The 27,846-nt window shown below is 38.8% G+C and overlaps 1 protein-coding gene across 7 annotated transcripts in view; it reads left to right on the forward strand.

Moving 5' to 3' along the window:
- LOC144686521 (serine/threonine-protein phosphatase 6 regulatory ankyrin repeat subunit C-like) overlaps positions 1–27,846 on the forward strand; it is a 188,289-nt gene that overhangs the window by 109,762 nt on the left and 50,681 nt on the right. For 5 of the 7 annotated variants that reach the window (XM_078551828.1, XM_078551835.1, XM_078551829.1 and 2 more), the window contains exons 8-16: positions 708–920; positions 2,491–2,569; positions 8,231–8,345; positions 8,985–9,067; positions 9,810–9,927; positions 10,654–10,722; positions 11,120–11,260; positions 11,755–11,838; positions 19,372–19,483. In XM_078551828.1, the coding sequence (XP_078407954.1) occupies positions 708–920; positions 2,491–2,569; positions 8,231–8,345; positions 8,985–9,067; positions 9,810–9,927; positions 10,654–10,722; positions 11,120–11,260; positions 11,755–11,838; positions 19,372–19,483 (1,014 nt within the window). The remainder of the gene's footprint in view (positions 1–707; positions 921–2,490; positions 2,570–8,230; positions 8,346–8,984; positions 9,068–9,809; positions 9,928–10,653; positions 10,723–11,119; positions 11,261–11,754; positions 11,839–19,371; positions 19,484–27,846) is intronic. The other 2 variants (XM_078551830.1, XM_078551832.1) reach the window with 1 other exon arrangement.

Below are 27,846 nucleotides of genomic sequence, written 5' to 3' on the forward strand. Positions count from 1 at the left end.
GAGATTTTGTGCTAATTTAGCTGTCTGACATGTGTACTCTTGAGGTGCAGTAATTGGCTGGTTTTAAGCCGTTAGTTTCCAACTGGGGGAGATAATATTGGGACACCCATCTTTTTTATTAATGTCTGTACATTTGACTGAAGATAGTTACTTAACTCATGTTCATAAAAAGAAGAAAATAAACTCTCAGATGTTTTAAATCCTTTTAAGGAACCTTGTCTTTTTTTTAAACAAGTTTAGTGTTTTAAGTTGCACAAATGAAATTAGAAGTAAAGAATCCATATATCTCTGAATGAAAGGAGTATTGAGGTAAAATTTAAATTTTGGACGCAAATGTATAATTTGCCATTTTTGCTCCTTTAATATGTCCTCATTTAAAAAAATTCACAAGACCCGGTCAGATCAGTGCCACATGGTGGCTTGTTAATGTAGGGCAGGATTAGTGTTGAGTGACTTCTTTCTTTGTCATTCATTCACACTACCTTACCCTGATATTAATTTCAACTGACTAGTGTTGTATATTGCACACTAGAGTTACTTTCCCATATGGGGCAATCTCTATAAATTTAATGTTGTTAGATTTAAAAATGTCACAGCAAACTTCTGCTGCAGGTGATTATGATGGTCCTAATAGGTTTATTGCAAATACTAATGCTAAGATCCTCTTCTGTTTTCTACACTTGTACAAAATTTATTTTCTATGGTAGATTGATGAGCCAAATGTATATGGAAATACAGCACTCCACATTGCGTGCTACAATGGACAAGATGCTGTAGTCAACGAACTTATTGACTATGGTGCTAATGTGAATCAACCCAACAACAAGGGATTTACTCCTTTGCACTTTGCTGCTGCTTCAACCCATGGTGCTTTGTGTCTTGAACTATTGGTAAATAATGGAGCAGATGTCAACTTCCAGGTAAATGTAAATCTGCATATCGTCTTTCAAAGGAAAGATTTTTTAAAAATATTGAATTATGTATGGAGGGCAAGTCGAATTAATCCATAAGTCTTGAGTCAAGACCTTGTATCTTTTTGAAGTAAGAACCTGCTTTAATCTATGAATGCTAGTGATAATTGTGGAGCCCCCAAATGTCTCATCCAGTCGCTGAAAACTGATTATTGCACAGCAACACACGGATGCTAATGGGACATTGTGCTCTCCTATAATCCTAAAAAGCATACCTGAAGAACTTTGAGTGTATTTGAAGTTTGTTTTTTTCCTCAAAAGAACCAAGAATCCAGGCCACCCTTGATGGCTCAGTTGGTAAAGTCTGTATGTAGCTGAGTTATACAGACTTATTTTTATTTTTTACCCACTTATTTTATTCCTATTTTTATTTAAATTCATTTTTATTCATTGTTTATCCTATTTTCAATCTTTTTCCCACTACCATCCCCTCCCCCCCACCCCACCTCTACTAGGGCCATCTGTCACTTGTTCATGTTGTTCTTTCTAGAGTGCTTACCCTTGTCCTGCCATTATCACATTCTGATCTCCAACCTTAATGCCACCACTAGCACCTCCTTTAGCCAGTCTTACTATCATTAACACCCCTTTGTCCTTTTGTCCATGACATCTCTGGCAATCTCTCCTTTGCCTCCACCTATCACTGGCCTTCTATCCAGCTTCATCTGCTCCAACCCCCTTAAACAGTATAAATTTCATTACATTTTACTTCTCTTTATCTCTGAAGAAGAGTCATAAGGACTTGAAACGTTAACTCTGTTTTTTTTCCTCCACAGATGCTGTTAGACCTGCTGGGTTTTTCCAGCATTTTCTGTTTTTGCTTTATACAGACTGGGTTTGCCCCTCTGTGTTGAGTCAGTTCCATTGACGTTTACGCTTAGTTTTCCTTTGGAATATTTCCTATATAAATTGAAATCTGATTAGTTTTGAAACCTTTATCTCGTAGGTGATATTAGGATAGTATATTGTACAAAAAAGGAAATCTAATGGTTTTAACTAAGTATTTTTTAAGCACTTCAGTAATTCCTATCAAAATTTCTATCCCATTAAAAGTAAAGAACATTCCCCTATCCACAAGAAAAGTTATAGATTATTAACTGTCAGACTTTATAGATACTAATTTGAAAGACAGCAATTTCACTTTCACTAAAATTTCTCATTTCAACGTGCAGTGATACAGGGTTCAGCACAAAGTTGGAGAACTATTAAGAGTCTTTGATAAGCCATGTTTTCTTTTGTGCAAAGAAGAATCTAGTGTGTGCAACATCTGGCGAGTTGGTAAACTGAGCAGCTTCCTGAAGAGAAGCAAACATCAGGCCTCTGCAGGGTCACTCAAGGAACTGTGCTTGGTTGACACTCTTCCTCATGTTAAACAACCTATTTTCTATATTCAGACTTCTATTAAATGATGTTTTCCAACTAAGACACAACTATTTTGTATGTGTTTAGAGTATTGATCTATGTTACCTATGATCGGATTCAGTAGAATGATTACTAGAAAACTTTTGTTATCTTTCAGAGTAAAGATGGCAAGAATCCATTGCACATGACTGCTGTCCATGGTAGATTCACAAGGTCACAAACGCTCATTCAAAATGGTAAATTTCAATATTTTTTGCATTAGAACTTGTTTTAGAAGTTTCACAAATCATTTACATATGACTTTTTTGTAAGAGCCATCATGGCTAAAGTCCAAATTTGAATATTGAAACTAAGGACTGTGCTCATGCTTTCGACTGTTGGAGTTGGAAAAAGAAACTTGATCTTAACTTACTAAACACATAGCAGTTGGAACTAGGAAAATTGCCCCGTTGCTCACAGTTTATATCCTTAAAGTTTTGCTGTTATTGCCTCTCCATCCTAACAGTTCTATATCAAAGCTTTTCCTAATGATTTAGGTTTTTAGTGGGGAGAGTGAATACATATTTAGAATCGTTTTGATTAAATATTTTTACTTTTGAATTTTAATTATTATGAAATCAAAAACATGTGTACTGAAGTCCAAAAGACTCTTGAAGAATATCCAAAGAGATGCTCACAAAAAGAGAATAAAGTGCAAGTTATGCAATTGAGTATTTAAAAAAAATTTCTTTCCTGTGGCTAGTGGCGCATAACACAGACAAAGCATGCACTTATGTCTCTTTTCCGAGCTAGTTTTTCCTTGAACACAAGGCTAGCCTATCGCCAGAAGCTATAGCTTGAGGGGCACCATTCCGCATCAAGCATTTCTTACCAGGAGACTCTCATGTTCTTACTGCCTGCCATAGATGTGTCAATTGATAATCATTGGCCACATTATAAAAACACTCTCTGTAGCCATCAAGTCCTGAAGTGGGACTTGAACCTGTAGCTTCTAGCTCAGAGGCAGGGACACTACCATTGTGCCACAAGTCTTCCCTCAATATTCCCAGAAATAAGGTATGTGGTTAAAATTGTTCATATGTGCAGGATACGTACAATAAGATCTTTTGGAAATGAAAATCTACATAGGAAAATTACATTTCTGTTGCATTTGTGTCTTTGACATGACATTCCTACAGTAAGGTTAATGACTAAAATTTTTTTGATTTGTCTTTGGAATATTATTTATAGGTTGGGATAGAAGGGGAAAAAAGGCAAAGTGACTGCCATTCCTTGCAAGTATTATACAGGTGTTGCCCCATTTAAATCATGTTCTAATGGCATGTTTTTGTTTTAGCACGGTTGGTAAATTGATTCTCCAATAGCGCTGCTGTCATTTTTTGTCCTAGTGCAGTTACTGAGCACACAGTCTTTTGTTAAAAGCAGACTGCTGCTTTCCTGCCTGTCCCTGCTGTTCGCCACGTCCCTCCATGACCCCCTCCCGGGTCAGTTCGGTTCAAGATAACCCGTAGGTTTTTAGCCTAAATTTTACAGGTCAGGAATCTAACCCACCTTTATTCTATGTTTTCTTATGGGAAAGTGATTTCCATTTAGTACAATTCTGGTTTGCACATCATTTTTTAGGAACAGATTAGGAGTGCTAATCAAGGGATAGCTGTATATTTAAATAAGTGTGGAATTCAGAATTTCAAGATTATTTTAATGAAGAAATAACCTTTCAGAAAACAATCAGTTCGTGTCTCACAGCTGCAGAAAATGCACTTATATATATCTAGTGGGTCATCTTTGGTTGGCTGCCATTGCGGTGAGTACAGATTCCCATCCCTTTCAATCCTTGATACTAATCTATACTCCAGTGTCCCTAAAATTTAACAGCGGTCAGGTTTTTAGCTGACCACTTTCTTTTGGGAGGATTGAGACTATCTTGTCTCATTTATCCTTAGAAAATATCTGGAGGAAGTACTTCTGATAGGTTTTTCAACTTTCCCTGTTCAAATCACTGAGTTTTCACTTGAATTAAATGTGGAACAACTCAGTTTATATTGTACCTGAATTAAAGATTTGTTTTAATACTTCCAGTGTTATTTAACTTCCTTGTAACCCCTACCTTCTGTTTTCAGTCAAACTGTTCTCATGGCAAGACTTTAGTTAGCCTGCTCTCAGTTGACACTGTTTTCTGTGGCTAGCCCCCAAGAGTATACAAGTGTGTTTCTTCTTTCAGTTTCCCTCCACTGCAGGAGAATCTGCAGTCTTACCTGGGGATTCCCCCTCTCTGCTCTATGCTTGGTGCAGCTCAAATTGGATAAGGAATAGAGAAGAGATTTTACAAATCTATGACTAACCAATTGTCCTCAAAATTCCACACATCTGCACCAACTTCATCAGGATCCTTAAATGCGGTTTATCTTGAGATTTAAACTCAAAATCAGTTTACAAGACCTGTGTGTATACCAGTTGATAAATTATTAACATTGATTCAAACTTCTTTGCTCTCACTGTTTCATATTTAGACTGAAAGGTTCAAGTTGTATGCTTGGCAATAATAGCCCTGTGACATAAACATGTTTGCCATGTGCACAGTGGATTAGCTTTTCTCACTGATAAATGTTAAATCACTTAGAATGTAATACATCTTTGATAATTATTTGAAATAGCCCTTGATTCTGAAACTGCACCGGATCTGGTTACATGATAGATTTCTTGCTCTATTTGAAGTAAATAAATACTGAGGAAAGGTATGTGAAATAGTCTTTCTTTTGTTCCATGCAAAATACTTCCGGCATGAAGAAAAGCTGCAAGCAGCTCTCTTACTTCCTAAACACTTGACATTATGGATAAAAATGATGTTCGAGGGGAAGTTCTTCTAGTATAAACATACTCACCACACCCCAGTCTCAATTCCCCACCAGCCAATTTATGAAAACTGTTATACCATTTTCCCTGAATGGCTTGGGAGTACTTTAAAATGGAATACCCTTCCCCACTCTTAGTTCATCAAGTGAAAGGTATACTTGAAAATGAGCTGATAGAATTTTGGAAATGGACATATCTAATCAGTTGAGATTGTAAATCGGTCTATATGAGCAAATAATCAGCCACATCAGCCCTGAAAATATTACTCTTTAAGTTTCAGATTGTATATATGTGTGTGTATATTTGCTTTCCCACCCCATCACAAGTGTGACCATATTTTGGCTTCACCTGAGTGCCTTGTGTTTGTTCTCTGTATTCCTTCCTTCAATATTGCATGGAGTGTTCAAACTCGTAAGCATTTTTACTAAAATATGTTTGTTTTTCTCAAATATGTTTTTTCATCACGTCTTTAAAAGAAGACTTTGGGCAGAATTTTGCCGTTGGTGAGCAGGGGGCAGGGCCCGCTTGCCGATGTGTAAAATGACGCGGGATGACGTCAGGCGGAACCCCCAATGTCATCCCGCCCCATTTAAATTTTCAGTACGGCGGGGGCGCAGCAAAATCAGCTGCGGGCCTGCCGACCTGTCAATGGTCAATTGAGGCCATTGACAGGATCATTTAAACAATTAAAGGACCTGCCCACCCAACCTTAAGGTTGGCGGGCAGGCCAGGAGCCCTGGTGGCAAATAGAGAAAACATGAAACCTCATCCACCGGCAGGATGAGGTTTCATGTAGGTTTTTAAAAATTTTAATAAAGTTTTTCTGTAAATTATGAACATGTCCCATCTCATGTGACATTGTCACATGACGGGGACATGTTAGGGAATTTTTGTTTTCTATTTCTAATATTTTTCAAAGTGGAATTGGCCCGCCCACATAAAATGGCGGCGCGGCCTGCTTCGCTGGCAGAGATCGGCTCCCCGCCCGCCAGAGATTGAGTCGGGCCCTCCCGCCTGACAGACAGAAAATTCTGCCCTTAGTACTTGAAGTCAGCTTTAGAGGAACCAAATGATTTTAGGAATATCCAAGTTCACTGTAACATTGTGTGGCGATATAGTGCTGCTTTTGTTTAACAAATTGAAGTAAATTTTCTGACGAAATGCAAATAACACAGTTTCTCTATTCACATTTTCAGCTCACCAATTATTTTTTGTATATAGCTGGACAGGTAACATCATCTTTGGGCAAAAATGACTCTTTGTAGACCTCCTTCCAAATTGGTGTAAATTGCAGAAGATAAAGTAATAAGTCAATATAACTAAATGCAAAACCAAGAACTCATTCATATTTTATCCAATGATTGAACAAAGTGTTCAAAGCCTGAAATATAAAGGAACTGTTCAGTAACTGACATTTACTCAGAGTCCAACAAAATAATGACAGGCAATTGGTTGTATCAGAACAAGAAACTATTGAATGAGCATTTCTTAGCTGACCAATAGTCCTTTTTCTGCTGCCTCCTGTTGGAGTGGAGCATGTTACATGGTGTTCTAGTTTTTAGCTTTCTATTAGATGTAATATCTAATATATACAGTATTATTTGTAGGTAGACTCTTGAGTATAAAGTCTATAACTATCAAAAGATGTGTGATTTGATGTTTGATAAAATATTGCTCAGAACTTTGGACTTGCAAGCAACGATCTGTCAGGATTTTAGATGAAATTCAGAATGTGGGAAAGATTTATGAATAGTTGATTGTATGATGGTACTTTTAAGGTACTCTTTTAGACAAGGGGGGCATCAAAAAAACTTGTGGGTGCCAGGCAACTTGATTATTTCTCCCCTCTTTCTTTAGCCTGAAGTAAAATATTCAGAAAGTAATGCACATCTCAGAAAAAATTTGCATAGCATTGCTTAACAAATGGATTTTACATATTGGGTTCGCTTTACTGCTGAAGTTGGTCACAAATTAAGTGCAATGGCGTGATATTTTTCTTGTCACTGATATGTTAAGGAATTAAATTAATCTTATGTTCAAATTAGGAATATGACTGGAGCATGGGTTGTTTAATTAAGCCACCATTGAAGATGGGAAATAGAGACAAATGTTTCCTTGTGAAAGTGCGAGGTTGAATATTGGAGGATCACATTGTTGAGCAGTTTGGAGCCCTGGCAACATGAGATTGGCCAGGGTAGAGGCCTGGAAGCAAACTACACCACAGAGACTGCAGCGGTTCAAGAAGGCAACAGCTCAACACCGCTTTCTTGAGGGCAATTAGGGATTGGCAATAAATGCTGGACTAGCCAGTGACACTCATGCCCGTAAATGAATGGAAAAAAAAAGCCAGTCCAAGTTTGTTAAGGACTGAGCATGATCATAAATATTAAAAGATTCTGGGGCAGGGTAGGGTTAAGAGTTGCAAGCAGGGGAAAGGATACATTAGGTGGCTACAGGTATAATTATAAAAATGTATTTGAAGATAAGGGGAGAAGTAGCAAGGCAGTGAGGTAAGGAAGGAAATTCTTGATTGCAGGGTATATTGGCTGTAGGCTTTACTACTAATGGTTTGATGAAAGAGAGGGATGCAGATTAGGCCAGAATTGGAATATTGGAGGTGCACGCTGTGGAATAAGAATGAGAGAATATTCCTGAGGTAAAAGGGAGGGAGGCCATGGATGAATTTGAAAATGAGAACAAGTATTTCTAAATTGATGTGGTTAAGGAAAGGAAACCAATGGGGGTTGTCATGACTAGGGTTACAGGACTAGGTGCAGAACTGGATATGAGTTCTGATTGAGTTAGATTTTAAATAAGATTGAGCTTGAGAGGGTACTGAGTATTATATTTGGATATTGAATTGAGAGATGAGCAAGCTGTAGATGAGATGGTGGAGGAAATGTAAGCAGGTGATATTTGGAACACGGTAGACTTTCACACCAATTTAACCTGCTTAATAGTACAGCACCAAAATATTTGGTGTAAGTTATCTGTATAATCTGAAAATTAAGCTTTTTTTAAAAAAAGTGTTTTTTTTCTTGAAGGTGGTGAGATAGATTGTGTTGATAAAGATGGCAATACCCCATTGCATGTGGCTGCCAGATATGGACATGAACTCCTGATTAATACCTTGATAACCAGTGGAGCTGAAACAGCAAAGTAAGTTTCCAAAGAAGCACAACATTCTGAATGTCTGATTGCATGTCATTTTAAACTGCTTTTAACATTTCAGTGCTAACAACTAGTGTTCATTTTCTATTTGTTAGCATGGCATGTCGGTTTGCTGCAGTATCAAACTGCAGAAAAGTGTGCCACTTCAGTTTCCTCCCCCATAGCAGCTCCAATTAATCACATTTGTTAGAATTATATGACTTAAAAAGTCAATATTGTTTCATTCTGCCCAGTTTGTTTTCTCCAGAGAAAGCAAGTTCACTCTGTTGGTCCAAAATCAGTTAATTAGTTGCTTAAGGAAGTTCACGTCAGCTTCTCCATGCAACAGTTCAGTTTAATTTTTCTCCCACTAGCCAACCTCCCCCATTGTTTGCTATTCTCAGTTCCAGGATCTTTTTTTTAAAACTGAGTGTAAAGTATTTTTGTTGCAGCATATGTGGCAAGATGGGAAGTTTTCTATTTTATATACTTGCTGTAGTTTTAGAATGCTTTATTGCCCTGTTATGTGAAATTCTGTGGCTGTTTTGCTAAAGTTTGTACATTTAACAAGAATATCTAGAAATAGAAAAAAAACTGATCTGAAAACTTATTACTTCATATGACATAATTGTGATGTTTCTTTCTTAGGTGTGGCATCCATGGTATGTTTCCATTGCATTTGGCAGCATTAAATGCACATGCAGACTGCTGCAGGAAGTTATTGTCATCAGGCAAGTATATTAAAAACAATGTTGGACCACATTAATTCCATCAACAGCCATAATTTTGTTCATTGCTGAATGACTTCCTGCACTCTGCTGTCCTCTAATACTTGTCTCATAATGATTGCAATTTTGCAAAACACATGGCTTTCCTGAGTGGCTGTGTGTCGAAAGTTTCAGTATCCTGTATTGTTTTAGAAATCAATGGCTGATCTGTTTATCTTGGCATTAGTTGAGGTGATGCTGAATACAGATTGTTAACCCTTGCCCGTTTCCACATGATGTTTAAAAAGCAGCTTCTGCGTCAATAAATAATCCTGTCAATTTTACTATCTCAAACACACTAATAAAATATTTTGCAAATCCTGCATATATTCCAGAAGTAATGTTTGCTGCTTTTTCACGCAAGTGTGGTCAACAGACAGGAAATCCAGCCCAAAATTTAATATGAATAGATTTTTGACCTCTTATTTTCTCAGAGGCAGAAAAACTGATGATGTACTCTTGCTTTAAAAAATGTTTGTGTTCTCAGTAGATGTACCATCAAGTAGGTATTGAGTAAAAATTAATGTGATTTAATTGTATCCAAAATTACCTATTACTTTAAATTTAGCTGTTGTTTCTTTCAGCGACATCTTAGTTTTCTAAGGTTTATGGACCTTTTGAAGAAAACCAGTTGCTTGGACAGTCTATGAACCTTTTCCTATGCTAATTGATTTTTGTCTTTGCAACATTTCTTGCGGTCTACTAGGACAAAAATATAGCATAGTGTCATCATTTAGTAATGAACACGTGCTGTCTGCAGGCTTTGAGATAGACACCCCTGATAATTTTGGAAGGACTTGTCTTCATGCTGCTGCTGCAGGAGGGTAAGCTCATTTTTGAACATGCATGCATTTCTCAAATACAAGTTATTTTGCTTTTCTCTGTTGGATTCCTTTATTCATTATTCATTTAACTCCTGAATTTAAAACAATGTATTTTGAAAAACGACATTTTGTCAAAGCTTTTTGCCTTGCACTCATCCGGACAATTCGCAAGAATACAATGTAAGGTAAAGCAACAAATTTATACTGTATGAGAAGAAAGTGCTGATTGTTTGGCAAGTGGACTCTGACTGGTGGAGGAGTTGCCATCACCTAGTGCATTCCCCATGGCAAGTGCTCATCAATCAGAGTCCACTTGCCAACCAATCAGTACTCCCTTCTCATATAGTATAATTTTGTTGTTTTCCCTTGCATTGTATTCTTGTGAATTGTCCTGATGAGTGCAAGATGAAAAGCTTCAACTAAATGTCTCTTTTTTTTCAGCAAAGTTCTGCACTGCAAAATGACAATGTATTTTTTCATGGAACTTCTCAGAACTTTTACTTGAAAATCTATGCTTAAAGTGGATGATTTAATATTTACAGGTGTTTTATCAAAACTTCTTGCAGCTCCCTGTAATGTTTTGTTCTCATAATCTTACTGGGTTAGTTTGTAATTTAGTTTGGGTTTTGACCTCATTGAGAAGACATATTTGAAATTAGAAACAAAAACAGAATTACCTGGAAATGCACTGTTTCACTCTAAAATACTTTATGTTTCATCACACAGCAATGTTGACTGTATAAAACTACTACTAAGTAGTGGAGCGGATTTCAATAACAAGGACAAATGTGGGAGGTGTGTGGCTTACTCTTGACTTTTGTAATAAATCCAGCCAACATGGTTGATGTTGTGGTTTTGCAGAACACAGTAGCCGGCAGAGTCTGCAGCATAATTTTTTCTTGTGTTTGCTTTCTCAACAGTTTATAGTTTTGTATAGAGATAATTTGAATAATTGAATTTAAAATTGAGAATGTATCACATAAACATGTATTAATGATTTGTTAGCACAAGTTAAATGGTAGTTAAGTCTGGATATTGTAATTGAAGTGTTTGATTTGCTTTCCAAAGTTCCTTTAAACATCTATCAGGTATTCTTAGATCACAGTATGTTTAAAGGAAAAATCCTGTCTTGTGGTTTGGATATTGCTGAAAATATTTTTAAAATCCATTTCTATGCAATGATGTTTTGCAGGACTCCATTGCACTATGCAGCTGCGAATTGTAATCACCAGTCTATCATGACACTGGTGTCAACGGGGGCCAATATTAATGAAACAGATGAACGAGGCTGCACTGCTTTGCATTATGCTGCAGCATCTGATATGGACAGAAAGTAAGGGCAGCTGTTTATTTGTGGTCTGGAGTTATGAGCTGCAGCATTGTCCTGCAGCTGATGACTCCTGTACTGAAACTCATGATCAACAAAGTCTTCAGTGCTTACTGAATATACACACACTTGTCATGAATTGACTTTGAAGTAAGCCTACTTGATTTTTTCACAGCTCACGGGGCCAGAAAAGCCCTTGTGATACATCTTCAATATAAAATCAGCTTCAACTACCTCAAAAATATAAAATTACTTGAAATTTAATCTGATAAAATTGGGTTTTGGATATTTTGTGATAATTATATGAAATATGAAATCATTTGTCAAAACAAAGTATTATGGGAGAAGGGGAGGAACTGCAATTTAAAAAATTCTTAGAAATCCTCCCAAATGTTTTTCTAACGATAAAAAGAATAGGTTAACAATGGCTTTATTTTGAAATCATAGCTAATTAAATTAAACACCCTAAACCTCCTGAATGTTTTGATTCTTTCACCAAGGAAAAAAAATATCTTGGGGAATTCAGATGCAAATGTCGAAGAACTTGATAACACAAATGAGTCGAAAGAGAAAGAGGCCTCGTTGTAAGTTGAAATTTTCTAGACATAACGTTTGAACTGAAACTTCTGTGGTGGTGGTTCTTGCTGCTTCTTTGGGCTTCAACGCTGCAATTTTTGTTCACTTCTGAGTGTGATTTGCTGTAAATTGGAACTAAAATCATTTGCTTTAAACTTCAATGTGAAGGGTTTTCTTTTTATATCTGCAGTGTTCTGTGCTATGATGATGCATTCTGCCAGTTGCTCACGTCTGTCTGAAATGGGTGCACTGCTGAATTGACAAGTTTATAAGAAAGTTACTGTCTTCAATTGCCTGCTTTAACAGATCTATCTTTTTACATTTTCTATGGGTTTACCTTACACACATGCATGCACATGTACAGACATGTCAACCAGTGATACCATAACATTTCATTTTCCTGTTCTTTTGAAATTGAATTCAGTGAAAATAATGGGGGTCTTCCTGCACCCAGTTACTGGTGAGTAAGGAGGGCAATGAACAATGCAATCTAAAAGTTAAGCCTTATCATTAAGAGATTGTTTTTAAAAAAATTTAAAATCTTTAATTGCTTTCACTGAATTTTATTTCAGTGCTACTCATAATCTTTGTTGTGGTTAGATCTGTAGATGTAATGTGTACGAGATAAGTATAAATTTTTAATGTCAGCTTGAAGTTACTTTAAGTCTTCAACAAACCTTTCCTCTAAATGCTTAATTGGTGTATTTTGAGAGCAACAAATATTTTGTGAAGTACAGTTTAAAATACTGGAACTGTGTCTACATACTGAGCAACATTTTTTTGTAGGCTTTGTCTGCATTACAGCAAATCTGTTTATATTTTCCTGATGATTATTGCCACCTGTGCTTGTGTATAAACTGCTAAACAGCAATTTAATCTTTCCATGATATTTTTCAATTGTTTTGAAGCGGGACTGAAGCCAATGTCTTCGGTCCCCACCAGCAACTCCTCTTCCTTGTCGCTGACCCCATCCCTCTTCCTGGTCACTGCCTGACACTGAACAAGATTGTTTGCAATCTCAGTGTCATATTTGACTCCAAGATGTGCTTTTGACCACACATCCACTCACATTTCCACCTCTGTAACATTAACCAACTCCACCCCTACCTCAGCTCATCCGCTGCTGAAATCCTTATCCATGCCTTTGTTAACGCTGACTTTACTATTTTAACACACATGTCTGGCCTCCCACATTCAACCCTCTGTAAACTTGAGGCCATCCAAAACTGTTGCCCATGTTCTCACTCACAGGAAATCCTGCTCGCCTATCATCCCTGTGGTTCCTGACCTACACTGGCTCCTGGTTTAACAGCACATCAGTTTTAAAATTTTCATCTTTGTTTTCAAAAACCCCATGACTGGCCCCTCCCTATCTTTGTAATCTTCTTCAGCCCTACAACCCTCCAAGATATCTGCACTCCACTAAAACTGACCTCTTGAGTGTTGCCGATTTTAATCGCTCCATCATTGGTGGCTGCCTAGGTCCTAAGCTCTGGAATTCCCTCCTTAAACCTCTCAACCTCTCTTCCTTGCTTTTCTGCTTTAAGGAACTCCTCAAAATCTACCTTTTTGACCAAGCTTTTGGTTATCTACCCCAATATCTCCTCGGCATCATATTTTGTTTTACAATGTCTTTTAAGCACATGGGACATTTTATTCTGTTAAAGATGCTGTATAACGTACAAGCTGCTGTTGTTTCAGTTTATTTTCTCCAGTAAATTTTAGAATCTAGGAAGGCTACCTCTAAGCCACTGGAGAGGGTTTTAAATGTGCTAAGAGATTAGGGACATAACTTGTATTTATATGGCACCTTAAATGAAAACCGTCTCAAGGCATTTCACTGATGAAAGCACATGCCAGGCCAGGATTGGAAAGTTTAGAAGGAGTAATGAAAACCTTGTTGAAGGATGGGGTTTGAGACGATTTTTAAAAAAAAACGAAGGTTGAGAAGAACCTAGAATTCTAAAAGTCCTGCTACCAATCGGAAAAAGGACTGAATTGTGGGTGGGGGAGGGATCCATATCAGACCAGGGCCAGAAGAGCAAATTATTTTTGGTGGGAGTAGGATGTCCGGCTGGAGGAGATTTGGATAGGACAAGGCTATGAGACTAGAAAATAAACATGAGAATTTTGAATCCCGTGCCTTTGGAGATGGGGAACCAACAAGGATAGAGTGATGGAAGAGGAGAACTTAATGTTGAACGCTAATTCTGTAGCAGATTTTTAGACATTGGGCTTGTGGGAGGATGGGAGAAGTGAGACCACTGAGGAGATCATTGGAGTAGTTAGGTGTGGAGTTGACAAAGGCATGTCATGACAATTTCAACAAAATAAGGAATCAGGGGCAATGCTTTGGAGTTAGAAATTTGGCTTTGTGATGGAAAGGAGATGGCGTCTGTAAATAAGCTCAATATGGAATCCTTACTTACAAATAGAACAGTTTGATCTGAAACTTCCCAGCAGTAATGTAGATGGACTAAGCCAGCACATTTCAAGTTCTGAGGACATCCCAAAGTGCTTTACAGCCAAAGAGCTACTTTGGTAGTGTGGTCATTGCTGTTTGTTTGGCAAACATGACAACTAGTTTGCTTAATGAGATAAGTGACCAGTTAGTCTGCTTTAATCATGTTAGTTGAGAGATGAATGTTGCTCAGGGCACTGTGTGAAATCCCCTGCTCTTTGAATAGTGCAATGGGAATTTTTATGTCCAGCTAATGGTACAGATGAAGCCTTGGTTTGATGTCTCATAAAAGGCAATGTAATAATTCCTCATCATTGCACTGAAATGTCAGTCTAGATTTTGGGCTAAAGTACTGCAGTAGTTGGAACCCATGACCTTTGAACCAAGGCTGGTACCTTGGGAAATAATGATGCTTTTGGGTGAGTATTGACTGGTGCATTGAACTTAGAAACTCTCCTCTCTATCATGGGAGCTAGATTAAATTGTGGCTTCATCTGTCATCATAGTTTCCTCCCTTGTACTTATGAGATATTGTGAATATTTGATTCCATAATTCATGTGTTTTAGAGGTTTAAATTTAGGAATATTACTTTTAGGTTGGAGATTAAAGTGTTAAATGTAAGATAAATGGAAATCTTGATTCAGAACCTAGTAAGTAACATTAAAGTGAATGAGAGTATGGGTTAATTGCAGTTAAAAAGTCACCTGTGTTTATTCACTTCCAATTGTGATCTAAAATAAACTTAAGCAATGGATGACCCACCTTTGGACCTCTGAGTGGAACCAGGGCATCTGGAGAGGGCAATTATGTCCATTAGAGATATGAATTATTCATATGGGTCACAGAATGCAAGGGGTTGGTTTTTAAGGTAAAAGATAGTTCATTTACATTTCTGCTTAAAACATTCCAAGTGTGCCACATTGTCATAGAGATGGGTTGTGGGGGTTAGAAGGTTCCTTTGTTTAATTTATCTGGGTGTTCCTCACAGAAGGCAGGTGTGGCTTTGGTCTTGTGTAGGCAGCAGCTCACTGAGTTGGGGGAGCAAAAGGAAATAAATGTTAGGCAGGCCTGCACCTTAAGCAGAGAAAATACTAACTTTATCATTCACCACACAGAATGCAGGTGGGGGCTTGAGCTCAGTTTGGAATTCATGAGGGGAAGTGAAGTGGGAAGATTTGCCTAGCTTGAAGCTAGAGGGATGAAACCTACAATGATCTTCATAGTGAAAGGCAATTAGCCTTGTGGCAGAAATCAATGAGGTTGAGCAATTAGCTTGGAAAGAGCTGTACAGAAGCTGTGGGAGCAGACTGGGAAAAAGCAGTTTAGGTATGTGCAAAGTCATCACAAGGAGCTGAAGTGTCCACAGTCATGAGGGCTTTAAAGAAAAGTTGGAAAGTCAATTAGTCAAAAGTTAATGTAAGGATCCCCATAAATCTTGTTCCTTGGAGAATTTCTAGCACATTGAGGAGAAATCAAAGTGAATTCCAGGGGACTGTGGCATACCTTTGGGTTGACCCTAGAAGCAAATGAACCTTCAAGATTCTTGTAACATATAAGAGAAGTCTTTATTAGTGGTGCTTGCTTTGTTTAATTTCTCTTTTATATGCAGTAAAGTTTGTTTTTGTTTATATTCATGAAATCTTGTGGCATGATTCTTTCAGTTAATTGCTGGATGTTCGTAATTCTCTTTAAACGTTAACAGTCCCTATCAGGATCATAACACTATAAAATAAAACAAGCAATCTGCAAACTAAATTCTTCTTGGGTATGGGTCCACAGCATTTAACTATTTATAAAATACTATTTTAAACTAGAGGAGACCACAAGGATGGCAGATTTTGGAAATGGAAAACCCACATTGGCTTAGTAAAAGATGCTCTTCTAATATTGGAGCTTAAAATGTGTGGGCAAAATGGTGTTCATAGAGCATTCTTGGTCATTTTGTATTTGCATGGAAATGCATGATGATAGCATGGATCACAAAATGTGCAAGTGTTGAACCTCCCAGTACTGACATTTCTCACCATTACAATGATACAAAGGGACCATCACCCACATCAAATGTGGACAATGAACCTGTAGAGCATAATCCAATCTGAACAAGTATTGGATAAGATGCATCTGAATTGACAAAACCCCAGCCCATCTTGACCCCTTTTCAAATAAACCATTCCAGTTGCTTCTTGAGTGATTTTTGTTTTTTCCCTTCCATTGTCCTCTTGGGTAACAACCAAACCAAATGCAAGGCACCACTTCAAATTATTTGGCTACATGCAGCATGAAAGCTGAACAATTGTTGGCAGCTTGCTGTAAGGGCAAATATTACCAAGTACAATAATGTTCTGCTTTATGATCTAATGCTTGTTTTTCAAATATAATATAACATAACATAATCCACATAATATGACTGTATAATCTGCCTTTCACAATTGCTTTTGGTATGTGTTTCTGAAAGCCCATATTTTGAACAAATATTGGCCCATAACTTCCGAGCTCCCCAGAGTCGGATTTGGGGTACCCCAAAGATGTGCTGGGGAATCCCTCTGGGAGGTTCCCAGGTAAGGGTCTGCACAGCAATTGCCCAGAAGTGCACACTTCCTGTGGACAATTGCACTGTGTTGGAACCTTCCGAAAATGCGGTTTAAATCGCAAACTTCGGACGGTTCCGCCAGGGTTATACAAATTAAAATTAAACCTCTTCTAACTTCTGAGTAACTATCCCACGGGACTCCCCCTTCCCCCAACCCCCGACCTCCAACACCCCTACTCCCCGATCCCCCACTCCCCGGACCTATGACATCCTCCACCTCCCCCGACCTCAAGACACCCCCACACTCCCGGACCTTCGACTTTGGACCTCAACCCCACCCCCCAAATCCTATCCACTTACCTTAGACATTTATCTTCTCCCTGGCCTGTCAATTTCCCCGGCCCTTTAAACGTACCTGCTTTACAGCAGCAAGTGCTGTAAAAAAGGGGGCATTACCTCCCTGTATCCGCTGGAGCTACACTTCGCTGGGGCCTGCGAGGAGTCTTTCAATGCAAGCCCCAAGCAGCTCTGGCGAACGGAAATGTCAATGTAATTTTCAAGATCAGGTAAGTAGGTATTTATTTCTTCTAATTCCTGTGGGCCAGCACTTTCTGATGCTAGTCGGATGTTACGGCTCAATAGCTTTATACAGTTTTTTGGGGTCTGTTGGTACAAATTGTTGCTGTTCGGTTTGTATTAACTGTTAATGGGTTGTAACTTCTGAGCTCCTGGGCATCGTATTTGCAGGGGGTTACCCCAAATATGCGCAAGGTGACCCCCTCCTCACCCCGCCCAGCAATTCCCAGGTAAGGTTTGCACGGCAATTGCCCAGGAGTGTAAACTTTCCCTGGGCAATTGCCCTGCACTGGGAAGCATCTGAAAATTGCGATTTAACTTGCAAACTTCAGATGGTTCCAACAGGGCTACATCAATAGTTACCCAGAAAATGTTAGAAATAAAACCTCTTCTACCTTCTGGGTAAATACCGCACTGATCCACACTGACACCCTGTGGGACCCACTCCCCCCCCCGCCCAGGGGTCCCCAGCAAGCTCGCCCCTCCCCACCAAACAAAGGCTAACCCTCTCCCCCAATCCTACCGACTTACCTTCTACATTTACCTTCTCCTTGGCCTGTCAAGGACTTTTAAATTTGGCTGGACATTTAACTGATCTAGTTTACGGCAGCTAGTGCTGTAAAAAAAAGGCATCATGGCATCCTTGTATCTGACAGAGTTGCACTCGTCACTAGGCTCGGACGCTGCAATGCCCGGATCTCGTCCAGTTTGAGTCGGAAGGTAGGGCGAGATAGGATCGAAAAAGACTTACGGTAAAAAAACTAGGAGCAGATTGGCAATCTGACTGCCACTCTGAGGAAGTTCAGGCCCAATGTTTATGCAGTTTGTACTTCATCTTATAGCTTTTAGCTTGTCATTTTATCACACATGCAATGAATTGTCATATGCATGACATTGATTTTTTTTGGAATAACTGATTTGAGGAACTGTATTCAGGATGTTTGATATTTTCTTTAAATTCTATAATTCAAGTTGTTTATAGTGGTGCAAAATGTTGAAGTTTTAAAATGCTGTGCTACCAATTACCAGAGGGTGGTGATTCTCCACTTAATGGGTTCTTAACTGTTGATGTGGTTGGAACACCCAACACGCCTGTATAAGTTCATAAGGTAAGATGCTTTCTGCAGAGGAAGGAAGGGGAAGACCATCAAGGTCAAGTCAAAACAACGGATACTACTTCCACACATTCTGGTGGCTGGTGTAAGCTTATTGCTTGATTTTTCTCCTTGTTTGGGAATTACAGTTATTTTCTGTAATGGGGGAGGAGAAATGGATAAGAAATGGATTATTTGGTGGCCAAATTTGTAATATCTATTAAGAAAAAGCTGAATTTCTTATTGTCCTGCAGTTTTTTTTCCTTACTGCCCTTTCATAGTAAGTATTTGGCTTATAAAATAGTCATTTAATTAACAGATTAAAGAAATACATGGTTTACCATTTTAATTTGAATTAAAATGTTCTACAGGTCAGTATTATCTGACCACAGCTAAAGCCTTTATTGTTAATTAGATATGCACAGCCTTTGAAATGATCATGTTTTTCAAAAATGAAAATTAGATATTTTGAGGAGTTGCTGTATCAATTTGTATTGACACATTTGTTGATGTCAGTACACCTGTGATTCCCTAGGGTGTGGCTGAGTCCAGGATATCCAGAGTCAAGCCTGGATAAACCGACTGCAGCAGCACTGCCCTGTGTGACGCATTGGGAAGGTCCATGAGCGGGCAGAACAACAGGTTAGGTGGACTGGCTCACCAAGTTTTTGCAATGTGACCAGGTTCTCAAAAATGTATTTACTTTGGAGGCAGCTGACTTGGTTATGCTGAAGGAGGCGAATGTGTCTAACAATTGTAAGATTGTATTAACACTGAGCATGAGTGATGCTGTGAGGTGGGGTTGGGAGAAGAGAGGAGATAGGAAAGGGAAGAATACAACACTGCTTAATTTGTTACCCTTTGTCAAATGTGTTCCAGCTGTTTGCAATATTTGCTTCACAATGATGCCAATCCAGCAATACGAGACAAGCAGGGCTATAATGCAGTTCACTATGCTGCTGCGTATGGGCATAAGCAATGTTTGGAACTGGTAAGCGATTTTTAAAAAATATATATTCAATGTAATCTCTTCATTAATAGAAAAAAGCTTTCAAATGTTGATTTAAACCTGTAAATGTCATTTAGCTAGATTTAATGTTGATTGCTTGACTATGTTGAGATGAATACAATATATTTCTGATGACTGCGGTTTGTTTGAGAGCATATTTACAACACTTTTTTAATTGGTTGTAATAAATTGCAACATAACAGCAATTTTAAAGAAAAATATCACCCAACCCATTCATATAAATTATATGTTTGATTTCTTTGGGTTGAGACTTTCTTGTGCAATTTTTACCTTTTTTAACCAACTTAATTGTCCTTGAACTGGCCTAAATTACTCCAATTCCAATATTAATTCAGACTTAAACCACAAGTCTATAAACAGCAACGAAATTCAGAGAAGCCCATCATAAATAGACTTCCACGTGTGTTAACAGTTTGCCTAGTACAATGGAATAAATCTTTTTACTTTTATTTTTCATGTGCAAATGCCTTCTGGCAACGAATTGACAATAATTCTCAAATATACCTATATATATCCATCTTACAAATTCCTTATGGAATAGTGTCTTCCCTTTAGCAGTGTTTCAGGATATTTTTGATTATTTGAGTTCTCTTAATGAGTAGAGCATCTGAACAAATGCACTTCAGTAGCATTTTCAAAATGTTTAAAATTACATTGGGAGTGTCTTGATCTTCCTGCATGCCACGGAAATGAGCGTGTGAGGGAATCTCTCAAATTTAGAAACAGTGTTACATATTTTAAGCTTGTTATAGTCTGAGTTAGGTACCTTCAACTCGCACCAATAAGGTGGATTAGTAAAATTAACCACTTTTGTGGATTCTGCTATCTCCTGCCTTGCTTTCTTTTGAGAAAGAATAACACAGAGACTGACAAAATTGGACAACTCAAGAATATACAGATTTCACAAGGGTAGGCTGAAAGGTAGTATATGTAAAATTTTAGCTCTTCAGGTGAAAGTTTTGAAGTCCCAGTCATTTCATATTGATCTTCATGTCATATGCTGCAGTTACAAAACAATAGAACTAAAACTCAACTGAGGCCCAGTCAGAGACTGATAAAGAATGCTCAACTGTTTTTAAAAGAAAATATTCAGAGCAATAAAAGTTCAAGATTTCCGACTTGTGAATGCAGTTTTCTAATTTAGAGGCCACAACACTTCAATGTAAAAAGGCAGAAAATGTGTTAATTCCATACAGTTTAAGTATATAAAGTCATTTGACATTCTGTGATTGAGAAACCCAAATGTGAAAGTATGAATGGAATGCATGTAAGTGTCATTCTTCTAATGGAATTTTTGCACTGATGACAGCTGAAAAACAGATGTTAATAGCGGGGATATATTGAAAATTAATACATAGTTATAAATAACTCAGTGTCAGAATGCACAGCATTACTTGCCAAGGATGCATGAAGATCAATATGAAATCGCTGTACATTCCATTGTCATGTTTCAAAGAAGTCAATGAGCATTTGCACGATTACATTTTGATAAAGCTACATTATATCAACTTTACTGTAAAGTTGTCTGCTATGCACCTTTTGGGACTTTGTTGTTGCTAAATATCCCTTTTAAATATTATACCGATTTGGTTCTTTGGCATCAATGTTGATTTTCCAAAAGTTGTCCCTCTGACTGAACTTATGAACATAAGGAATAGGATCAGGAGTAGACCATATGGCCCCTGAGACTGAAGACTGTTTTTCTGCCTCAACTCCGCTTTCTCACTTGCTCCTGGTACCCTTTGATTCTCTGAGAGATCAAAATTCTGACTATTTCAGCCTTGAATATACTCAATGATGGAGCATCCACAACCTGCTATAGTAGAGAATTCCAAAGTACCACAACCCTCTGACGAAATTTCTCCTCATGTCCATCTTAACTGATCGACCCCTTATCCTGAGGCTGTGTCCCCATGTTCTAGATTCCCCAGCCAGGGGGATTACCCTCTGTGTCTACCCCATCAAGCCCTTTTGGAATTCTAAACTTTATAATTACCAAAAATTCATGAAGTTTATTTTTAATTTAAATAATTATAGGAATCCATTTGGCAAGGGGAGGAGAGAAGACAGATAAATGTGGCTAGATCACTTTGGTTTAAGTTAATTTATTTGCAAACATTAGGCTGGACATTGAAACAAGTTTATATAGTGAAACACTTGCATTATATTCAATTCAATTGTATTAAATTAATCATTTGTAAAACAGCATTAACTTGTATTTAAATTGCTCTCTTAACACGATAAAAAGCCCCAAGGTGCTTAACAGGAGTGTTATCCCAAAATTTGACACTGAGCCACGTAAGATATTAGGGCAGGTGACTAAACATTTGGTCAGTGTCGTAGGTTTTAAGGAGCATCTTAAAGGAGAAAAGAAAAATAGAGAGGCAGAGAGGTTTAGGGAAGGAATTGGAGAGCTTGGGGCCTTGACAGTTGAAGGCATGAACCATTGGTGCAGCGATTAAAATTGGGACTGCTCAACAGGCCATGATTAAAGGAGGGCAGATACCTTGGAGAGTTGTAGGGCTGGAGGAGATAACATAGAAATGGAGGGAGAAGGCCATTGAGGAATTTGAAAACAAGGATGAAAATTTTAAAATCTAAGCATTGCTTAATTGAGAGCCAATGTACAGCAAGCACAGGGGTGAAAGGGACTTGATGCGCTTTAGGACATGGACATCAGACTTTGGATGACCTTGTTTACGGGAGTGGGTATAGAATGTGGACCATTGAGAACTGCATTGGAAGAATCAAGTTTTGGGGTGACAAGGGCATGAAAGATGGCTTCAGCAGCAGGTGAGGTGAGGTGGGGTCGAGCCATGTTATAGAGGTGGATATAGGTGGCTTTAGTGGTTGGAAGGATTTATGGTTGGAAGCTCATCTCGGAGTCAAATACGATGTCAAGATTGCAAACTGACTGGTTCAGCCTCAGATAGTTATCGGGGGAGGGGTGGAGTCTGTGGCTAGGGAATGAAGTTTCATGCTTCACTCTTCCTAATATTTAGAGGAAAGTTCAGGACTAGAAGTCTGGCAATTTAGAGAGGGTGGAAGGGTTGAGTAAGGTGATGGTGAGGTAGAGCTTGGTGTCATCAGCATATGTATGAAAGCTAATAGTGTGCTTTTGGATGATGTCATTGAGGGGCAGCATGTAGAAAAAAAAACTAGGGAGCCAAGGATATACCCTTGGGGGACATCAAAGGTAACAGTCAAGGGAGCAGGAAGAGAAAACAATGCAGCTGATTGTTTGGCTATGATTAGATAGATAAGAATTAAGTGCAGTCCCAACTAGCCATACAGTGGTGGAGAAGTGGCTGGAAGAGATATGGTCAACTATGACAAAGACTGTAAAAAAAAAAAAGTCAAGCGGGGAGAGTTTACCTTTGTCATAGTCCAAATGATGACAACTAATCTGATTGGCTGGCAGCTCTTGCAGTCCTAGCAGCATCAGAAGAGTAGTGTGTGCTGCTGGGACTGCAAGGAGGCCCATGAAGAAGTGTCATGGACACCGGACAAAGTGAGCCTGGGGTTTCTTGGGTGCGAAGTGATCAGGCACCCTAGGGAGGTGGGCAGGTTTTGGAGGCCAGACGGGGAGGCACAACGTGGGGAGATACAACCTTTGGATGGGGGTTGCATTTCCCACAATGTGCACAGGGCACCCCGAAGGAGATATTCTCCCTTCCTTCCTGTTCTTTCACCAGCTTTGGTAATAAAACAGCCTTCCTACTCATCCGCCTTCCACTGCCCAGTGCATTACGGCAGTGGAGGTGGTTTGAGGCCCATAATTGCCACTTAATTGGATGGTTAAGGGCCTCAATAGTCCTAAGTGTAGGCAGCCTTACCCACCCCAGGTATTATAAGGATCAGATCAGGGTGGGCAGGAAGGCAGTGCGCTACCCACCTGACTTTTATTTTATGTGCTCCCCCCTGCCCCCCCCCAACTCCCGAGCTATAGAATTCACCCCCATGGTGTTTAGGGAAAGATGGGAACAGATTTGGGCAAAGGCAACATGTTAAAGGATATTGGAGAGAAAGGGGAGGTTGGAGATGGAGGCAGTAGTTGCAAGGATGGAGGGGTCACGGGTTGGTTTTTGAGGAGAGGAGCAATGGCAGACATAGCAACATGGGGACAGGAGTAGGCCATATTTAGCCCCTTGAGCCTTTTCACCATTCAGTGAGATCATGGCTGATCTGCAACCTAACTCCACATAGCCATTTTTGCCCCATATCCCTTAATACTTTTGGTCAACAACATCCTATCAAGTTAGTTCTAAAACTAACAATTGATTCTACCATGAATTGCCTCTGTGGATGGTAGCTTCTGCCACCCTTTGCATGAAGAAATGTTCCCTAATTTCATTCCTGAAAGGTTTGGCTTTAATTTTTAGACTATGCCCTCTAGTCCTAGACTCCCCAAATAGAAGAAACAGTTTCTCACTATCCACCCTATTTGTTCCCATTAATATCTTGAAAAGTTTGATCAAATCACCTGTTAACCTTCTAAGTTCCAGGAAATACAATCCTAGTTAGTGTTACAACCTCAAGGAAGACCGTTAATGTTTAAAAAGAAATTCAAACTTTCTTAGTTATTAACTGAAAGAATTACGCCAGAAGATTTCACATGTTAATTTAAATTTAGAATTAAACAAAGCAAGTACGACTAATTTACCACTGTACTTCAAAACCCTTATTATTTAAGCCCAAAAAACACAACAGGACACTCCCTATTGCATTTCATTTCCACCCAAGAATACCTGTGTTACAGTTTCTTGAGGGTTCCTCCACTTCTCCTGGGACCAAACCGAGCTGTGCCATGTCTTTTAGGAATTCACTTTATTTCCCCTCGGTGTTCCCGCTATTCTGAGGTATGAGATTTCTTGGGGTCCTTCCACTAGCATTCTGCTACGCCACCTTCTGTGGACACCCCAGCTGAAGTATGGGCCTCACTGAACTCTTGCTTAGTGACTCCAATTCCAAAATACTTCTGATTTCTGAGAGTCCTGTGCTTCTTGTCCACAGCTGTTGGCAGTTTTCTCTCTCTGCCTCTTAAAGCTGCTTCCAGGCTCCAACTAACATTTTCTGTTGGAAAACACACAGGTCAACCCAAAACCAAAACATATCCCCCTGAAATCTATCCCCACAACAATTTGGGATATCCTAGATAGAGACTTTAATTAATTGCTATGACCAGGATGAGAAGGATGCACTGTCTCTAGTCCCACTACTCCACAGGTCACAACATATATTTAAATGATGTTTCCAGCTACTTATATGGCCACATATGTGCTTTCCCTATTACTCTCAGAATGGCCATGTTTCTTCAATAAACAACAAAATTATTGGTTTATTATAAAATCAGTCTTGTCAAATAGAAAGGCAAAGCTTATTAACATACACTATGAAATCCAAAGGTCTTTCGAAATACCCTCAGTTTCACACATAACACATATGACACAATAATAAAATAAATAAAAACAGAAGAATTCTGCCGAAGGTTAAAAGTCAGTGGTTCAAAGGGAAAGGAATAGACAGTGGAGTCCTTGAAATGGTGTCTGGGTTATATGGTTGGGGTCTCAGCGCTGATTCACAAAACAATTGATGACTCTTGCATTGCTTTTCAGGCGGGCTTAAGGAATACTTGAGGGTACTCAATCTCAGCACGTAGAGCAATTTAGGAACAGCTTATATTCACTTGCAGCTGTGGACTGATTCTGGACTGCAAAAAGGCTGCTGACTTCCTCACAAAGCAGTTGGCCCTTCTCAAAAGCTAAACCAAAAAAATCAACTTTAAACACATTTTTTCCAGGCATTATTTTTTTCAGAGCCATAAAATGCCATGTGACCACCCACCCCCCCACCACCCCTTTTCACACAGTTCATCAGGGTCAAGAGGTTTTGGCTTCCTAACAACTGTTTAATTACCTTTTCTTGAAAATGGATGTCTCTTCCAAGAAAAGCAATCCGTGTACTTAAATTAACCCTCTAAGAAAGTGTCTTTTAAAACACAAATTCTTTCAGAACATTTAGTCCTTGAAGATGAACCATTTTCTGTGATTGAAGTGTTTGTGACATAATTAACTTCAACTTTAAACCTGTTTTAATGATTGATGCACCTGGAGCCCAAAATCTCTTTGCTCTTCCACTGTTTATTGCTTTTCCCTATTTAGTAAGTATCCTGTTTAATTTTAGGATTAAAGTAGAAGGCCTCACACTTGCCTACATTGAAATCCATTTGCCACAGTTTTGCCTGAAATTCATTTAATCTATCAATCTCTTGTAATTTTATGGTTCTATTCACAATACTTCCAATATTATTTGTCCTTGTGTCATCAGCAAATTTGGATACTTGGCTTTTTGTCCCATCATGACCCTCGCAGGACATCGTTAGTCACATACTTTAGTTAAAGATTTCTTATGAGGGACTTCAAGTGACTCCTAGAAGTCTATAAAAGTAGCATCCATAGACATTCCCTGTCCATCACCTTAGTTGCCTCTTCAAAAAATTGAATCAATTTGTCATGCATGACTTACCCTTTACAAATCCATACTAGCTCTCCCTGATCAGCTGAAAATTTTCAAGATGTTCTGTCATACTACCCTTAATTATAGACTCTCTCAATTTCCTAACAACGGATGTTAGGCTAACTGGTCTAAAACTTCCTGGTTTCCCTTTCTCACCTTTGACAAGCACAATTTTTGAATCCAAAGAAATGTTTGACAAATAGAAGATTTGGAAGATTATAGTTAGGGCATCTGCAATGTTTTCACCTACTTCCTTTAAAACCCTGGGATGGATCGCTTATTTGGGCCATATACTGTAACTTGTCCTTTTATTTACATGTTTTACTTACATGTTTCCTATTTCTCTATCCTGGTTGAATTATTTTACATCTTTTAGTTTTCTCTTTCTCTGCAGTGCCTAAAGCACAATTTCTGACTGTTAGTCTACTCTCTTCCTTAGGTTTGATTTTGAACTACTATCTTTACTACCCTTTTCTGCCTTAGCCTTCCTCCACCACCCTCAAGATTTACTAGCACAAAGTCTTCAGTGACTGCCTTATTTATCCTTTCCACTAGGACCCTACCAGTTCAGGTGTAAACAGTCCCAATCATGCACTTCCTTCCTGTTCTAGCATTAGTGCAAGTGTCCCAGGAGATGGAACCTGTTTTTCCACATCATTCCTTCAGCAACATATTCACCGCTCTAATCTGTTTATTCCTATGTCAATTTGCACAAGACTCAGGTAATCCAGAGATTACAACCTTACGGTCCTGTCCTTTAATTTAACTGAGTTCCTGGTACTCTGTAAACAGGACTTCCTGCCTACTCTTTGTTATCTTGTTGGTCCAATCATTAGCACAACGAACGCCTCCTACCCTCTCTCATATCCTTACCAGCTGGTTTGAGATGTCAGTCATCCTGGCACGAGGTAGGCAACAAGTCATGTGGGATTCTCAATCCTGTTTACAAAGGATGTGCTACCCCCGCACCACTCGCCACACAGTTATTGAATCCTCTAACACGGCCACATTAGGCTTCCCCTCCCTGCCTTCTCCCCCTTTAAACAGCCTCCTGCTTCAAGCTGCCATAGTCTGCATTCTGGCTATCCTTCTGATTTTTCTTATATATGGTAACCCTCACAGTCAGCAAGTAAATTGCACTTGTTAATAGGATCAGTTTCTGTTGTTCCTTGTTCTCTATCCCACCTGAGTTCCCTTTGCTTCACATACTATTGGTTATGCCAACTCCATTCTGATCCTGTACTTCTCCGAGGTGTGACCGAAATTTGGAGTAAACTGTCCAGATATTGCTGCCCCTCCCTTGTGTATCCAACTCATGCTCCAGCTCAATGACTGTGAGTCGGAGGGATTCAAGATGGAGATATGGACTGTTTGCTTGGCACAATCTCGCTGTCCACAAACTTCCATATACTGCAGATCAATCACACAACATACTGTGCCATATCTTAGTCAAAATTACTTATGTTACTTACATCTGGTTTTTAGTTTAAGTTTTTCTTTTTGGACATTAACTTGCACTAAGCAGTAAACAAAGTTGTTAAATACTTCCTCAAGCTTGCATAAACCACTCCAAGGACTGGAAGCAAAGTGCAGCACCTCTCTCCCCCTCTGCACCAATTTCCACTTGCACCAAATTCCCAACTTTGAACTTCTGTTAATTATGCACTCTCTTCACAACTGCTCTGTGCTACCACTCTGATTTGAAAGTGGGGGACGATACCTAATGAGAGAGAACTGTTAATGATATCAGTAAAACAGCACTGTTTCTGTGATTTATTGCAGGACACGGAATGTAAATATTGTCTTAG

The sequence above is a fragment of the Cetorhinus maximus genome, chromosome 11, assembly GCF_964194155.1.
Source record: "Cetorhinus maximus chromosome 11, sCetMax3.hap1.1, whole genome shotgun sequence".
NCBI classification, from domain to species: Eukaryota; Metazoa; Chordata; class Chondrichthyes; order Lamniformes; family Cetorhinidae; genus Cetorhinus; species Cetorhinus maximus.